The sequence below is a fragment of the Molothrus aeneus genome, chromosome 21, assembly GCF_037042795.1.
Source record: "Molothrus aeneus isolate 106 chromosome 21, BPBGC_Maene_1.0, whole genome shotgun sequence".
NCBI lineage: Eukaryota > Metazoa > Chordata > Aves > Passeriformes > Icteridae > Molothrus > Molothrus aeneus.
The window spans coordinates 6517953-6534529 of record NC_089666.1 but is presented as its reverse complement, the minus strand read 5'-3'; the positions used below and the strand labels follow the sequence as shown (position 1 = coordinate 6534529).

The 16577-nt window shown below is 46.9% G+C and overlaps 2 protein-coding genes across 9 annotated transcripts; both read right to left on the bottom strand.

Annotated features, from left to right (window-relative positions):
* Positions 1 to 939: 939 nt before the first annotated feature.
* On the bottom strand, positions 940 to 12181 carry CCNL2 (cyclin L2). Of its 6 annotated transcripts, none has more exons than XR_010784845.1 (12): positions 11906 to 12181; positions 11046 to 11120; positions 10659 to 10768; positions 10281 to 10401; positions 9011 to 9075; positions 6121 to 6220; positions 5926 to 6030; positions 5590 to 5731; positions 4781 to 4898; positions 4606 to 4698; positions 2390 to 3559; positions 940 to 2355 (listed from the first exon to the last, which is right to left on the bottom strand). XR_010784845.1 is itself a non-coding variant. In XM_066563801.1 (11 exons), the coding sequence occupies exons 1-11, from the start codon at positions 12179 to 12181 to the stop codon at positions 3172 to 3174; spliced, it is 1593 nt and encodes a 530-aa protein (XP_066419898.1). In that variant the 3' UTR covers positions 940 to 3171. The 6 variants fall into 6 exon arrangements, 3 of the variants coding, with proteins under 3 accessions (XP_066419898.1, XP_066419899.1, XP_066419900.1); XR_010784846.1 differs by having other exon boundaries at positions 940 to 2287; XM_066563801.1 differs by having other exon boundaries at positions 940 to 3559.
* Positions 12182 to 13075: 894 nt separating this feature from the next.
* MRPL20 (mitochondrial ribosomal protein L20) lies at positions 13076 to 16438 on the bottom strand. Of its 3 annotated transcripts, none has more exons than XM_066563804.1 (5): positions 16242 to 16438; positions 15999 to 16113; positions 14869 to 14979; positions 14524 to 14601; positions 13076 to 13654 (listed from the first exon to the last, which is right to left on the bottom strand). In XM_066563804.1, exons 2-5 carry the CDS (start codon positions 16083 to 16085, stop codon positions 13478 to 13480), a joined length of 453 nt encoding a protein of 150 aa, XP_066419901.1. In that variant the 5' UTR covers positions 16086 to 16113; positions 16242 to 16438; the 3' UTR covers positions 13076 to 13477. The 3 variants fall into 3 exon arrangements, with proteins under 3 accessions (XP_066419901.1, XP_066419903.1, XP_066419902.1); XM_066563806.1 differs by having other exon boundaries at positions 15999 to 16105; positions 16154 to 16243; XM_066563805.1 differs by lacking the exon at positions 16242 to 16438.
* Between the last annotated feature and the right edge of the window lie 139 nt (positions 16439 to 16577).

The window sequence follows — 16577 nt, the reverse complement described above, 5'->3', positions numbered from 1 at the left end:
CAGAGCAGGTAGGTTTTATTGAGGAAAGCAGGTGGGATTTATCTGAGGAATGTGCATCAGCACCTGGCCAAGCCTGTGGTGTCTCCTACCAGCCAGGTTTCAGTGCTGTCCTTCAAAGCAGGAGGAATTGCACCAAACCCAGATCAGAAACCAACCTGAGGGAGCTTCTGACCCCTGAGAGCCACGGGGGAGCCACCAGAGGCTGAGAAAACAAAGCCATAACTCACCTGAAGGGCTGACAGCTGTTTACACACTCAGCTGCACGTGGGGCTTGGGATTTCAGGTGAATTTCTGCCAGCTCCAGCCACAGGACCCTGCCCTGCCCAGCAGCACTGACTTCCTCAAAGTCCCAGCAAACCCACACGAGATGTTCAGCCACCCCAAACTTTACCCTCCAATGTCCCAGCAAACCCACCCCAGATGTTCACCCCTCAATGTCCCATCAAACCCACCCCAGATGTTCAGCCACCCCAACATTTTCAGTCCCCAAAGTCCCAGCAAACACACCCCAGATGTTCAGCCCTCAATGTCCCAGCAAACCCACCCCAGATATTCACCCCTCAATGTCCCAGCAAACCCACCCCAGATGTTCAGCCACCCCAACATTTTTAGCCCCCAAAAAGAGGCCCAAAGCCCAAGGGATGGGATTCTCCTCAAGCCCAGCTCTTCCTCCTTGTCCAGGTGAGCAAACACAGCTCAGGAATCTCAGCTGGGACCTGCCAGCTACTCCAGAAGTCACAGAAATGCACTTCCCACCTCAAATCTTTGTGGATTGGGTGATTCTGTGTTTGGTGCCCAAAATTCCTGCCTTTAAGGGAATGGGGATTGAATTCCAAGTCTTGAATCTATTACAGTTTAAAAATCTTCTTCATTTTGCAGCAATTTCTTTCCTTATGAGTAGGCACAAGTGGTGTAGCTCATAAGAAACTCGAGTGAATGTAATAGAAAATCAAATACTTTAATGAAATTAGGGAGCATAAGAGTAACAGCTCAGATATACCACTAGAACTGATACTACTGGGCTGTGGGGCTCTGCTAATTGGGTTTTTAATTGCTCTGTTCATCAAGCATGCAGACTGACAAACTACCAATTCTTCAGAGTGTCAAAGATCCTGAGTCAAGAATTTTCAACCACTTCAAATGGATATATAGGAAATGTCTTCTGAGCTGGTGGCCTGCACACAGCATTGCACAGATAAAAATATTCTACTCTCAATGCACAGAGCTAAATACTTTCACATTTATCAGAATTTTCTACACAAGTCTTTTTTTTTTTTATAGAATTCAAGTTTTTTGAATTTTTCTGTATGTATCTTCACCTGTATTAAACAAATGCTTATTTACATTGTGGGTAAAGTGTAAAGGCTAGGAAGGCCATTTTCCCATACTGGAACACTGCAAAATATATATATATACACAGAGAACCTAATATAGGCAACAGGACTAAAAAACAAAAAATCACCTCCCACCTGTACAACATCACCGAGCCAGCATGAAAAGAGGGCATTGGTAGCACCAAACCACTCCTGGGGGGCTGAGGAGCTTTCCAGCCCCACAGGGAAGAGCTGCTGGGCACAGCATTCCAAGGATGGGCAGCCTGCAGGGCCAGGCACTGCCCTGGGATGGGAATCCTGAGCAGCAGGACAGGAGCGCCCTGGGAGGGTGACAGTGGCACTGCTGACATCATCTGTCAATCTTTCCTTTGGATTCAGGGATGGGCACAAACTGCTGGCTCAGGAGCCAGATTAACCCTGCACAAGCCATGGGGAATGAGCTCTGCTGGCAGAGGGAATTAGCCCTGGTTCACCAGTGGTGCCAGAGGCAATTCCCAAGGGAAGCAGCCCCATCTCACCAACTGTGCCTGGCTGCTGGAGGAAATCCCTCAGCAAGCAGCCCTGCTGGGCATTCCCTTGGGAAGCAGCCCCCAGCTCTGTGCCCGTGGTGCCAGAGGGAATTCCCTCAGGAAGCACCCAGCTCACCAGAGGGAATTCCCTCAGGAAGCACCCAGCTCACCAGAGGGAATTCCCTCAGGAAGCACCCAGCTCACCAGAGGGAATTCCCTCAGAAAGCACCCCCAGCTCACCAGAGGGAATTCCCTCAGGAAGCACCCAGCTCACCAGAGGGAATTCCCTCAGGAACCACCCCCAGCTCACCAGAGGGAATTCCCTCAGGAAGCACCCAGCTCACCAGAGGGAATTCCCTCAGGAAGCACCCCAGCTCACCAGAGGGAATTCCCTCAGGAACCACCCCCAGCTCACCAGAGGGAATTCCCTCAGGAAGCACCCAGCTCACCAGAGGGAATTCCCTCAGGAACCACCCACCTCACCAGAGGGAATTCCCTCAGGAAGCACCCAGCTCACCAGAGGGAATTCCCTCAGGAACCACCCACCTCACCAGAGGGAATTCCCTCAGGAAGCACCCCCAGCTCACCAGAGGGAATTCCCTCTGGGAATTCCAGGAAGCAGCCCTGGCTCACCAGGAGGAATTCCCTCTGGGAAGTAGCTCCTGGGGCTCACCAGCAGGAATTCCCTCAGGAAGCAGCCCTGGGCAGGAATCCTCTTGGGAAGCAGCCCTGGCAGGGCTCACCAGTGAGAATCCCCCCGGGAGCAGCAGCGGGGCTCAGCGGCTGTGCCCGGGCTGCTCTTTGTCTGTCTGTCACTGGCTGTGCCCGGGCTGCTCTCTGTCTGTCTGTCACTGGCTGTGCCCGGGCTGCTCTCTGTCTGTCTCTGTGTCTCACCAGCAGTGCCGGCTGTACCTGGGCTGCTCTCTGTCTCTCACCAGCAGTGCTGGCTGTGCCCAGGCTGCTCTCTGTCTGTCTGTTTGTGTCTCTCACCAGCAGTGCTGGCTGTGCCCGGGCTGCTCTCTCTGTCTCTCACCAGCTGTGCCCAGGCTGCTCTGTCTGTGTGTGTCTCACCGGCGGTGCCAGCTGTGCCCAGGCTGCTCTCTCTGCCTGTCTGTCTCTCACCAGCTGTGCCCAGGCTGCTCTCTCTGCCTGTCTGTCTCTCACTGGCTGTGCCCAGGCTGCTCTCTCTGCCTGTCTGTCTCTCACCAGCTGTGCCCAGGCTGCTCTCTCTGTCTGTCTGTCTCTCACTGGCTGTGCCCAGGCTGCTCTCTCTGTCTGTCTGTCTCTCACTGGCTGTGCCCAGGCTGCTCTCTCTGTCTGTGTGTGTCTCACCGGCGGTGCCGGCTGTGCCCGGGGTGCTCCCTGTCCCTCTCTCTGTCCCTGTCCCTGTCGTAGCGGTGCCCTCTCTCGTAGGAGCGGGCTCTCTCGTGCCGGTGGTTGCGGTAGTAGTGTCCCTGTCCCTTCTTCTTGTACTTGCCCGCGTGCTCGGGGCGCTCGCGGGAGCGGCTGCGGGAGCGGGACGAGCTCCTGGAGCGGGACCTGCGGCCCTTGTGCCCCCCCTGGTACTTGCTGTAGTCCTTGGATTTCTTGTAGCCGCGGCCCTTGGAGCCCTTGTAGGCAGAGCTGTGGTTGAGCTGCCTCGGGGGGGAATCGCTGCGGCTCCGCGAGCGGCTCTGGGACTTGGAGCCGCTGGACGTGGAGTAGCTCTCGCTCTTCCTGCAAGGAGAAAACAGAGCAAACGTGGCTTGCTTCCATTTGAACAACTTCATTCTGGATTTTGCTGCTTTCTTGGATTTTAAGACCTTCCCTCCTCATTTTGAATTGGAAGAATGTCCTTCCGTATTTTGCATTTCAAGAATGTCCTTCCGTATTCTGCTATTCCCTTCAATTTGAAGAATGTCCTTCCTCATTTTGCTGTTTCCTTGAATTTGAAGAACATCCTGCTGTACTTTGAATTTGAAGAATGTCCTTCTATATTTGGAATTTGAAGACCACCCTTCTGCATTTTGAATTTTAAAAACATCCTTCTATATGTGGAACTTTAAAAGCGTCCTTCTATATTTGGAATTTTAAAAATGCCCTTCAGCATTTTGAATTTTAAGACCTTCCTTCTGCATTTTGAATTTTAAGAATGCCCTTCTGTATTTTGAATTTTCTGTATATATATTTGGAATTTTAAGACCTTCCTTCTGCATTTTGAATTTTAAGAATGCCCTTCTGTATTTTGAATTTTCTGTATATATATTTGGAATTTTAAGACCTTCCTTCTGCATTTTGAATTTTAAGAATGCCCTTCTGTATTTTGAATTTTCTGTATATATATTTGGAATTTTAAGACCTTCCTTCTGCATTTTGAATTTTAAGACCGCCCTTCTACATTTTGAATTTTAAGAATGTCCTTCTGCATTTTGCTGTTCTCCCATGAGAACTCATCTTGTGTCCTGAACTTCCACCTGGCTACAGTAAAAATGCTGATTTTCAGGAACTCCAGTTCCAGTGACACTGTGAACAGCCACAGCTGGACTCACTCTGGAGCTCCAGCAGCAGCAGCAAACACTGCTGGGTCCCCTCAGCCTCCTGGTGATGGATTATCACAGCTGGCACTGGGAAATCAGACTGGAGGCACTGGGAGCACACCCTACAGGGTCCCCTCAGCCTCCTGGTAATGGATTATCACAGCTGGCACTGGGAGCACACCCTACAGGGTCCCCTCAGGCTCCTGGTGATGGATTATCACAGCTGGCACTGGGAGCACACCCTACCTGTGCTTGGGGGATGCAGACCTCGATGGGGACCTTGAGTAACTCTGATCTCTGCTTCCACTTCGACTCCTGCTCTCTCTTCCTTTCTGGACACTGCCAGACACAAAGAACACTCAGTTATTTTGTTTTAAAGACTCATGGGATAAAAATCAGCTGTTTCCTTATCAAACCTTACCCATTGACTGGGCTGTTGGAGCTGGTTCTCTTCGCTCCCTCTGTTTTCCTTTTGGCATTCTTCATGGCCTGCACAGGTAGGGGTGAGGGTTTATTTCCTTTCACCTCTTTTGGAGACTCTGCAAGAAGAAGCCTTTGTCACCTCTTTGGGAAGTACCTGAAAGGACTTGAGGCTCCTCTCACCCCAAGTCTGCACCAGGCAGAGCTCACAGCTGGGCTCTGCACACACACCCACCCACAAGCAGATCTCAGCAAGTTCACAGAGAGCAGAAATTCACCTGAAACATTTCTGCCAAAGTACTGAAGTCACTGCAAGAAAAGGCAGAAAACCACCCTCCTTTCCTTGCCAATTATTCAGCATGGTTTGAAAGGTAAACTGGGGAAGAAGATGGTGAATGTTGTCTTCTAGGTGAGACTGCACCAGACTGGAAACTTGAACCAACAAATTCCTCACCCAACATCCCAAAATGTTACCCCTGCCAGAGCACCTCTGCTTCAATATTGCATCAACACAACATGCCAGGGGCAAGGATTTGAGTTTATTGCCAAATCCACATAAAAACAAGCCCCTGGCCTGTATGGGTTTAAACTAGTCTTAATTTCAGACTAATTTGATTTTAGCTTTTATCTGATTCAAGAAATCACAAAGCTACACTGCTATTCAAACCCTGCCAGTTGAGTGGTGTTAGGAGCCATCTTAAAAAAATCCCCAACAAACTCCAAACCACCCTTGTAAAAGCTTCCCAAAAGGGTAAATATACATGAAAGATGTGAAAAAGAGTTAGTAAAAATGAGTTATCCACTATTTACCATTTTTTGGGATAGGGGAAAATCCCGATGTGTTATCCAAGCTTGGAACTCCCTCAGGTACCAGACCTTTAGCTTGTGCTTTTGCCTCTTCAATAGCCAATTTCTTCTTTTCTATTTTACTTTCCAGATCAGATAAATCCACCTGTGAACACAGGAGCACTGCTTGTGAGAGCTGAATTTCCTGCTTACCCACTCCCAGGGAGGGGAATGAGAATCCAAAGAGTCCCAGGCAGTGACTGCTCTTTGTTCACTTCCAGCTGTGGTTTTAAAAGAGCTCAAAATTTCCCAACTCCTGCAGCCTTCACTGAGGGCTCCCAACGTGAAAAAGAACCAAACCTTTTTCCTCGTGTAGAGCTGCAAGATTTTTAAGCAGATTTCTTGAATTTCTTCCTCTGTCGCTCCAAACAGTAAAAACCAATGTGGGCGATTTGGAAGAGGGATCTGAAAGGGAGACGCAGACAAAGCTCAGATTTCTCCTCCTGTTAAAAAGACTTGAAAAAAAAACCCCAAATCCATGGAAGTGTGGCTCACCTCCAGTGTCCTGGCTGCCAGGTAAATGCAGGCACAGGCAATGCTCTCTGGCTGGAACCTCACAAACACATCAGTTCTCAGGCTGTCGTTCATGTAGTTCCTGAAAAACAGGAGAGCAGGAGGTTGCAAAGCACTGCAAAGCTCCTTGGGGCTCTGTTTTTGGGTTTTTGACTTGGTTTTACTTCTACAAGGGCTATTTCTTTCTGCATTCAGTTACTAGACTTCAACATTATATTCCTGTAAATCTAAAGAGAAGCTGAATGATTTTACTACAAGAAAAAAATCAAAGAAATAACTAAAATTAAATCCCTCAAGGGGAGGGATGTGTGACAGAAACAAAGTCTGACTGCTGAAAATTCAGTGGTGAGAAGAGAACCAATTTTAACTTCACTTTTGCTGCTGGATCTCTACTGGCCTGCTCTCATGCAATAAACAAGTTCTTTTCACCAAGACAACATTCAGTGTGCTCAGAAATACTCAGATATAGAATTTTAGGTTCACATGTCCCCCTGCAATAGGGCAGAACCAGGTGTGTGGTAAAAGCTGCAGCTCCTGGAGCAGTTCTCCCATGAAATGCAGTCCTCTTCAGCACAGCTCAACTCCCAGGGGGGTTTAAGGGTCCATTTCCATCCAGAACCGAATTCTTTTTGATGCAAAAAGTCAGCCATAGGAGAAATCAGGGTGTTTGGGAAGATCAGTTCAGGAGAACAGTCAGAATTCAGGCAGATCTCCTCTTTGGCACATGAAATAAGGTTTCCAAATTGTCCCATTTCAGTAAGGTTGCTTAAAATGAATATTCACAGAATGAGAAAACTGTAAAATATTGCACATATTCCAGTCAGTACAATTAAGCATTATTTGTTGTTAAATCTTAAATACACAAAGTCAATTCCTGTGAATCTGTCAGCTGATGTGCTTTAGAAGATCTAGACTTGAGAGCACATATGTCAATAAAATATCAGATGAGAAAAACTAAAACCAGACATCATAAAAGTCCTTAAAATAATACTTTAAATAATAATTAACCATGTGGGTACCCAACATACAAGGATTCACTGACCCCCAAGGTATCCAAAGCAGAGACCACGGGCACCTGCAAGGTTTACAAGGACAGAGAGGAGGGATTGGAATCCCAGGAGTTTCCAACTCCCACCTGTCCTCAATTATTGTTTACACAAACAGCAACTGCTGCCCCAAAAAAGCAACACTGGCCATCAGCTCATCTTTGGGGGAGAAAGGAACTCCTAAACTTGCTGTTGTCCCACGACAAAGAGAGCACAAACCTTTTGGCCAAAGGAATTCTAAAGGCAAGGTTGACTTTGAACATCTGGAAGCTACAAAGCTTTTTTTTCCTGACTTGCCAAATTGAGAACCACACCAGCTTCCAAGTTTGGCCTCTGCACATCTTCCCTGTGGGCTCAGTCAGACACAGGAGGAAATGAATCCTTGTCACAATAGCTTAAGAAAAAGGTCATGTTGGAAAAATGCACATTTCAAAAACCAACGACACCGGATACCCAGCAGTTTTTGGGTACTGGAAGCACCAAACACGAGCACACAGATGTGTTATTGTAACATCTGACCCCTCTCCAACTGGGGTCATTCCCTCCCTGCCCTTCCCCTCCCCTCCTTCCATAACCAGCACATTCCTGGCAGTCCAAAATCCCATTCCACTGCTCCATGCAATGCTTCTGGGAAGTGTCTCTAAATATCACATTTTGTCTCCAAGCTTCACACACGTACTGGTTTTTTCATTTAAACATTTGAGATAATTGTATCTTCAAACTATTCATTTTTCTGTTGTTAATTCATCCCTTTTAAAGCTTTAAACCCCACCTTAATTCACTTTATCATATAAGCAACACACCACATTTATAACAGTTAAAGAGAAATAGAACATTTTGGAAAAAAAAAAATTAATTCAGAACTTCAACGCTCAGGTTATCAAATATACAAACAATCAAAAAATGCAGAGTAAAAATAAAAAAAATAAAAAATAGAAGCACAAGAAGCAGTTGGCCAGTTACTCTACTATCATGTATATACCACCTGTCTAGAGCCAGCCTTCTCTTTGGAGAGCTTTGGGTTGACTGAAGACGGCAGCTATCCCTGCACCATGGGCAGCAGAGGAGAAGTCTTAGTCACTTACCCTCAGAGGCTACCCTTTGATCAAAAGAGTACAGAAAAGAAAAGTCAAAACTGGTTCTCTACACACAGCTCACAGTACCAGACAGTTCAGTCAGCAGAAATATGGTCTTTGGATTCACTAAAGGTGGTTTTTTGTTGGTTTTTTTTTTTATTGTTAAAAAAGTATTATTTGGTAAAGTTTAAGACGTGGAATTTTACAGAAGCTTCCCACCCCCGAGTAAATATTTATTAAATGAGAGCAATAAGGCAGAGAACATTTCTTAGCAAATATGAATCCAGGCTATCCATCTATCCACTCTTAGAAGCTGACATCTTGCATTATCCACATAGATAACAGAAATTTATCTGTGCTGAGGTTTAGATACACCTGAAATCAAACTCAGGCCCTGGGAAAAGCCATTTCCCAGCACTGGGAACAAACTCGAATTACACCCAAGTTTTCCCTGAAGAAAACCCCCATGGGAACAACTCTAAACCCACCCAAGCTTTTCCCTTCAGTTGGAAAGTGAGAGCAGAGAGGAGGGAAGTGAGGAGTCAGGGTGGAAAGCTACCTTACCATTAAAACACTGCCTCGAACTTAAGAGGCCGCTCAACTTTTGGGAAGTACTTTGGGGCACACCAAGGACAGTGGAGCTGTCTGGGGTGGCCCCAAGCACTGCTGAGCAATCCTGCCCAGTGCCTCAAGTGACATATTTCTGCTACTGCCCCTTCTGGTCTCTTAGAACAAAGAAAATCAACTTACCATGAGGTCTGGACCAGGTGTTGGTTACGTTCACATTCTAATACCTGAAGGTACATAACGATTATCTGGAAGATATGGGTCATTGAGTTATTAACCAGCATCTGGAGAGCCACCTGCTTACTTCAGAGGGACATCCATGAGGCATCTGTGATCCTCTTTCAAGGCCTAAAACACTCCACATCAAGTGTTTGCACCATCCCCAGCGTTTATCCACACCAGCTCTGACCTTCTGAGCCCTTCTGTCCTGCTACTCAGCCAGGCCTTGTCTCCACACCTGGGTTTGGTTTAGGGATGTTGTGGATGGATTTTCATTGAGGGATTTTGTGGATGGATTTTCATTGAGGGATTTTGTGGATGGATTTTCATTGAGGGATTTTGTGGATGGATTTTCATTGAGGGATTTTGATTTAGGGATTTTGTTCTCCTACAAGCCTCGCAAAGCCTTGTTTTAGCTGCAGCCTGGTGCAATCAGCAGTGAGGGAAGTTGGCAGTGCTTGCAGAGAACAGATCTAACACTGTGCCAGGGTTTGTTCAGCTCTGAGGGGTTTTCCTCAAGTTTGGAAGGAAAACAAGGCTGCAGAAAGGAAGGATAATGGCAGAATTCACCCCAAAAAACAAACTACAGCTGCCCTCTGGGCTGGGTGACAAAAGGAAATTCTGAATGTCAAGAAGCTCAAAAAGGCAGCTCTGAACAGGAGGTTTTTAGAGGAGAAAAGAGCAAGAGCCCGAATTGTGCTGGCACAGAAATACAAGTTCTTTTACCACTTAAGGCACAATTTAAACATTTGAGGCAATTGTATCTTTCAAGTATCATCCACTCTGACACTTGTTCCTTCTCTATTGAGCCTTGCCTCAGTTCTAGCCAAGCCTGAGCGTGGTTTTAACACACTCCAAAGTGGCTCCCAGATCTTTAATACCTCAGCACGTTCCCAGCAGGAGTGACCACGACAACCCCAGGCCTCCAAATTCCTCCCTGCTCAGGGGAATCTAAATTGAGGTGATGTTTTCTACCACCACAGCTACCTACTGATCCAATTTGCCTTCCACGAATAATGAGCACCTGCATCCACCTCGCCGTCACTCAGCAGTGATACGAGACCAATTAGTAAGAGTCTCTTAAATGAGAAAGAAAACATCAGGATGGTAAGAAACTAAATCTCACTGAGTTCACTGATCATCATGTGCAGTCCACAGAGCTCCCAGGCAGCCTCCTCAAAGCTTTACAGAACACAAAACCTTGGTTATGGAGTGAATTTATAAAAGTACAAACCTTATGAGGGTGCTTCACGTGAACACAAAATCCCAACTCCTTCAACACTCTTCTTTCTGCCTTAATTATCTGATTCTTCAAGTTCACATATTCTTGATCCAATATTAGAGGCACAGGTTTTCTGCAAGACAAGGTCAAACTCACAAGATTATCATCTTAACCCTTAAGAAAACTCAGGTTGAGTTGTATAAAAATAATAATAATAAAAATCATTATTTAGAACATCAAAACTATTGATGTATTAAAACAGGTCAGCTCGCTTCATGAGATCACTCTGAAATTATCCCTGATTTATGAAACGGGGAATGATGCTGTTGTGAAGTTTAATAATTTAAATACAACACAGATAGTTCAGACAATTCTGAATTCTCAGCTTACTTTTTCTCCCTCAGGTGCCTGAGGCGATGGAACACATTGATCACATCCCGAATGCGTCTGGGGGCTTCCTCAATTTTGGATGCCAGATGGACACAGGCCATGGAAACATGCTGAAAAATGAGCACAAAATAGAATATTTTCTATATTTCATTTCCTCTTCAGGAACCGAGCTCATACAACAGCTTAAGGAGGGGGAAAAAACATGGTAAAATAAGAAAATACCAAATATTTGACAAAAATCACTATTAAATAGCTTTGTAAAATCATGTTTCTCTATAACTATAAACTCCAGACTAGTTCCTAACACTGATCACATCTCAGATAACAGCTTGCCAAGAGAGATCAGAAGATAAATATGGCAACAAATGTCATTTAATGCCCTCTTACCTCCATGGAATGCTTCACAAAAGACTTGGTATAAAAGAAACGCTGGAATAGCACCTGTCCTGTAGCCATAGCCACCTAAAAAAAGAGATAATCACAGCAGCCATGAACAAAATTACCAATTCCAAAGAGAATTTTTAATAGATTTAAGATCTAGAAGATAGGAGGAAGCTTAATGGTATCTAAAGAAAACTAGAATTGCTAAAGTAATCAAGTTGCCCAAAATGTTAGCAATGCCTTAAATACTGCCTACAAGTCAAATACAGACAGCAAACCCCAATTTTCTTTTATAAAAAATGTGAAAAATACGCTCCAAGTTATTAAATTAATAATGAAAAGCAAGAAAAATCCAAGAATCCAATAAAATTCAAAGTTATGAAAGTACGTCAGAAAAATATTTGCTCTTTGGGCGTGGAAAGTGAGGAGCACTCTAATCGCGTCATGATTTGCATACATTTGAATATGCTAAGGCTCGGTAGCCTGGAAAGTTTTACGCTCAGAGAGCAACGAGGCTGTTTGGCCTGAAGTTCTCCGTGGAAACAAAAACCTCGCCGAGGTCACCAGGGCTGCAAAGGAGCCTTAGGAAATCCGCCTTTGCACAATCCCCACGCGGAGGCGGCGGGGGCGGCGCTGACATCACCGGCTTCCGGCAGCCAGCGGCCCGGAACGGCCCGGAACGACCCCCGAGCACCGGGCGGCCCCGAACGAGCCCCGCACACCGGGCGGCCCCGCGGCCTGCCCGGCCGGTAACCGCGGGGAGGCCCCGGGGCCTGCCCGGCCGGTAACCGGGAAATCGCACAAAGAAGAGCCCAGCCTAGCCCCTGTTGAGTCCTGGCCCCATTCCTGCCCGCGCCCAGCCCCACCTGCGGCAGTCGCAGCAGGATCCCGGCCGCCTGGATGAGCTCGCAGCCGGTGACGCGCAGCTCGGTCTCGGTGTCGGGGTCTAGGCCGCTGCTCATGGACGGCGTGAAACGCAGCGTGTGCTCGGGCAGTAGGCAGTTCTCCAGCGTAATCAGCACGCCCGAATACAGCCGGTCGCCGATCAGCACCGCGCCGGGACCCGGTACCGGGGCGGGAGCCGCGCCGGCCGCCTGAGGGCCCGCGGGGCCGCCGCCCGCTGCTGCCGCTGCCGCCGCCATTTTGTGCCGCCGCCGCCTCGCTGGCTCCGCGCTCCGTCTCCTTCCCCTCCAGCATCCGCCCGACGCTGATTGGCGGAGCGCGGCGGGGCCGCGGCCGCTGATTGGCTGAGGGACCGTGACGCAAGACGCCGCCCGGGCCGCGCGCGGCGTGGTGACGCAGCGGCCGGGAATCCGGACAGGGCGGGGCCCTCAGGACCCTCAGAGCCGGGGCCGCCCCGGGACGGGCGTTAAGGGCTGGAGCGCAGCGCTCACCGAGTTTAAGATCTTTGTTAACTCCGTTAAACACCACACTATGCGCTCACCGAGTTTAATATCTTTGCTAACTCCCTAAAAAACCACACTATGCGCTCACCGAGTTAAATATATTTGTTAACTCCCTAAAAAACTACACAATGCGTGTCCTTAACTTGGGGCCTGCCGAGGTTCATGTGCGAGGGCCAACATGCCGCTCCCACCCTGGTTGGGTTTTCCCCGTGCAGCACTAGAATTTCACCACAAAAATTGTTTCCCTCTAGCAGTTACCAACAAAATGTTGTACCAAAAACATGTTTAATTGTTTCCCTCTAGCAGTTACCAACAAAATGTTGTACCAAAAATATGTTTAATATTAAGTCCTTAACAGAACAGGCTATGTTTGTCCTTCACCTGAGGGTTGTCGAGGTTCGTGTCTGAGGGCTGACATCTCCCTCACACTCTGAGCTATTTTTTTGCTGTGCATTGCCAGAACTCACCACAAAAATTGTTTCTCCACAGCAATTACCAAAAATTACCTTTATAAGTTTGATAAAGTTCTTATGTGTGTCTTTAACACAGGGGCTGTGTGTGAGGGTCAACATCCTGCCGGCTGTATTTTCCCAATGAAGTGCCAGAATTAACACAAATTGTTTCCCCATAGCAGTTTTCAATAAAAATCTCTTTATTAAATCTTTAGAAGTACAAACTATGTGTATCCTTAACTCCCAGGCTCCACTTGTGAGGGTCAACATTCCCTCCCATCCCAGTGTTCTCTCCATTCAGAATTCACCACACAAATTAAGTTTATTTTCTACTAGCAGTTACCAAAAAAATACCTTTATTAAGCCACTGTATGGCCTAACTGCTAACCTTGAAGTGTGCTTTTAATTTAACAGGTTTCAGTGACAACAACACAGGGAAAAAGCCATCAAGGAGAAGCTTCACACGCACACGATCCTCAGAGGATTTGTTCCACATTTTCCATTTTTCAGCAGCAGTCACACGACAGGTTTGCTTCACAATCAAATCCCTGCTCCTAAAACATTCACACAGGCTCTAATATCAATAGTGGTGGTGCACAATACGTGAAAATATCCCCTCTGGTTCTTTTCCATCTCCCAGGGCAGCCAGGAACCCTTCCTGTCTCCTCCTCTGGGCCAAAGCTGCCAGGGATTTGAATGTCTTTGGCTCATAAATGGCCAAGTCAGCCAGAACTTTCCTGTTCAGCTCCACCTGCGACTAAAGGCAAGAAAAAAATTGTTGGTTAAGGACTGTGATTTTTAGGAACAAACACTGCAATGCTTAGTTTTAAATACATTTAAGTTACATAGATTTTATTAAATATAGTAAAATTTTATTATTAAATAAAATTAAATGTATTAAATATCATGAACACCCTTTATTAAATATAATGAACACTCTTTACTGTTTATATAAACACCCTTCATTAAGTATGATTAAACACTCTGAAGCCTTAAGACCTGAGGTCTTAAAGCAGATTAACTTTTTTCTACCCTGTGCAATTTGGAGCTGTTAAAGACTGCCAGACACTCCCTGGCCATGGATGTCTCATTAATCCACCATGTAAAAATTATTTTCTGATTTTCTCTGAAGTTTTTCTGGTAGAAACCAAGAACTGAAGAAAAATCTCTAATTTTGCCTCAAGGCCAGGTTAATCCATAGCATCTATTTCGGCTCAAACAAATTAAAACAGAATCACCAAACTGAAACAAATTCCCAGCATGTTTTAAAACCAAGGGACAATGGCACCAAGTTTCTGCATTCTCCACGCTCACCAAATCACAATTATAATGAAAAGAATAAGGATTTCTTAGGTTTTTGGGGTTTTTGCCCACACAAGCTTTGTATTTTTAAATTTCTTGAAGCAGAAGGAAAAGCAGCTGTCATTGAATGCCCACAAAAAAGCATTTAAAAAATCTCATAAGTTTTGAGGACAGAACATGAGGTAGAGCCACGATGTTCACCAGGATAAAAGGGAAGAAAAATAGTGTAGGGCAGAACTTCATTCCTGAAGTGGATGAAACTGCTTTCACAAGCCTTTCATCACCCTAATTAGTAAGTAATTATCCTCCAAACCACATCCTTACCTTGGCCAGGTTGCTTATGAAGGCTGGGTACTTCAAACCATGTTCAAGGGAAGCTGCTTCAATCCTTGTGATCCAGAGCTGAAGGTATAAAAATCAATATATTGCATGATAAAACACTTTAAAATAAACCCTTTGCCACGCTGGTCTGCTCACACTTATTAAATATAAATTATAATATTTTCATGGAATATCTTGAGCTGGAAGGGACCCACAAGAAAACGCTGCTTTGAACTCCAACTTTTCACTCATTGTTTTAAAAGAAACCCCCCCAGAGTAAGAAAAGCAGCTGTTTCACTCCTGCCTGGCTCCCATTTTGATGTTTCCACCCAACATTTTGCTCTTTACCGCTCTGAGGAATCTCTTCTTCTCCCTCCTGGCCTTGGTGGACTTGACGAAAGCCCTGCGGACGCTCCTCACTGCCAGCTTGTAGCAGCGGTTCTTCCTGCCACGAAAATGCTGCAAAAAAACCCCAGAATGGTCCTATTTAATTGGATTTTAATATATAACACTAATAAAGCTCATTTGCATTCTCAGTTCTGCATAATAAGAATCACTGAACCCTTCACAAAGGGTGAAGGCCTTAGGGTTCACGCCCTAAGCCTTCAGCTGGCATATAATGAAAATATTCTTTTTATTGTAGAAATATATGGAATATAATATCATATGGAATATAATAGCATGGAAATATAATTTTTTTCATGAAAAATCTGAAGCTGAGGAGTTGGAGAAGGGTGGAAAAATCTCAGTTTAGCAGAGGCAACACCAGGCCTCGCTTTAGGCTGTGCTTCTGTGGGAAAGGCAATTACAAAATCACGGGCAGTGCTTTCACCCAACACTGAATTCACACTTATTCTCATTCCTGAGCTCCCCTCTGTTGTGTCTGTATGAACACAGGGATGGGGCAGGAACATTTATCAAACAGAAAAAAAAAATTAAATTTGTTCTCTGGCATCCATCTAACGCAAAACAGGAAAAAGCAGCCAGCACTGCACCAGAAATAACTGGTGCAAAACCAAAATATTGTATCTTTTATCAACATTTTCTATCTCAGTATTACAGCAAGATGTAATTTTAAGAATTTTATCATAATGCTTAGGATGCCCTTGAGAAAGGTTCATCCCTAGCCTCGGCACAGCAGCTTGCACTCCGGCAGAAGTCCTTGAGAACAAGGTTAATTTTTTCTTTGCCCAGTAAAACAAACAAAGAAAAAACACTCAAAAGGAAACACAACCAGCCCAGCTGTATTTAGCGAAACACAGCTCACTTTACAGCACGAGAAAAGCCCAGAACGGTTCGGGTGGGAAAGGGAGCTCCGAGCGCACCCGGTGCCACCCCTGCATGGGCAGGGACCCCTCCGGCTGCTCCAAAGCCCCACCAGCACCGCAGGGACGGGGCATTCCCGGCTCCGGGACCGTGCCCGGGGCACACGGCAGTGCCGGGGGATGCGGGGACAGCGCCGGGGACCCCGCACTCACCCGCGCGTACTTGAGCACCTCCTGCACCCTCCAGAAGCGATCCGAGAGGCGGCTGCGCACCCAGCGCGCCGCGCTCAGCACCACCATGGCTGCGGCACGGTGCCTGCCTGCCTGCCTGCCGGCCTGCTTTCCTTCCTTTCTCCCTGCCTGCCTGCCTCCCTGCCCGCCTGCTTTCCTTCCTTTCTCCCTTCCTGCCGGCCTGCTTTCCTTCCTTTCTCCCTTCCTGCCTGCCTCCGTGCCTGCCTGCTTTCCTTCCGGGGCGGCACCGACCTGCCCGGCCGTCCCTGAGCCTGCCTCCGAGCCTGGCCGCCAGGCTTCCTCTGAGCCGGCCCTCGAGTGCGGCGGAGCTTCCTCTGCTCCCGCTGCTTCCTCTGCTCCTGCTCCCGCTGCTTCCTCTGATCCTGTCCCCGCTGCTTCCTCTGATCCTGTCCCCGAGCCTTCCCGGAGCTTCCTTTGGACCTTCCCCCGGTTCTTCCTTTGGACCTTCCCCCGGTTCTTCCTTTGATCCTTCCTCTGGTTCTACCCCCGACCCTTCCCGGTTCTCCCTCTGATCCTTTCCCCTGAGCCTTCCCGGACCTT

Bases quoted from the DNA above. Each gene is read 5' to 3' on its own strand.
- CCNL2 (XM_066563801.1), bottom strand. From the start codon at position 12,181: ATGGCGGCGGCAGCGGCAGCAGCGGGCGGCGGCCCCGCGGGCCCTCAG. The intron at 6,031-6,120 runs GTGAGCCACACT...TCTCCCTTTCAG, and splicing joins TGGCAGCCAGGACACTGGAG to ATCCCTCTTCCAAATCGCCC. The intron at 4,699-4,780 runs GTAAGGTTTGAT...TGTGTCTGGCAG, and splicing joins TCCAACAGCCCAGTCAATGG to TGTCCAGAAAGGAAGAGAGA.
- MRPL20 (XM_066563804.1), bottom strand. From the start codon at position 16,085: ATGGTGGTGCTGAGCGCGGCGCGCTGGGTGCGCAGCCGCCTCTCGGAT. The intron at 14,602-14,868 runs GTAAAGAGCAAA...TTATACCTTCAG, and splicing joins AGAAGAGATTCCTCAGAGCG to CTCTGGATCACAAGGATTGA. The intron at 13,655-14,523 runs GTAAGGATGTGG...TCTTGCCTTTAG, and splicing joins TCATAAGCAACCTGGCCAAG to TCGCAGGTGGAGCTGAACAG.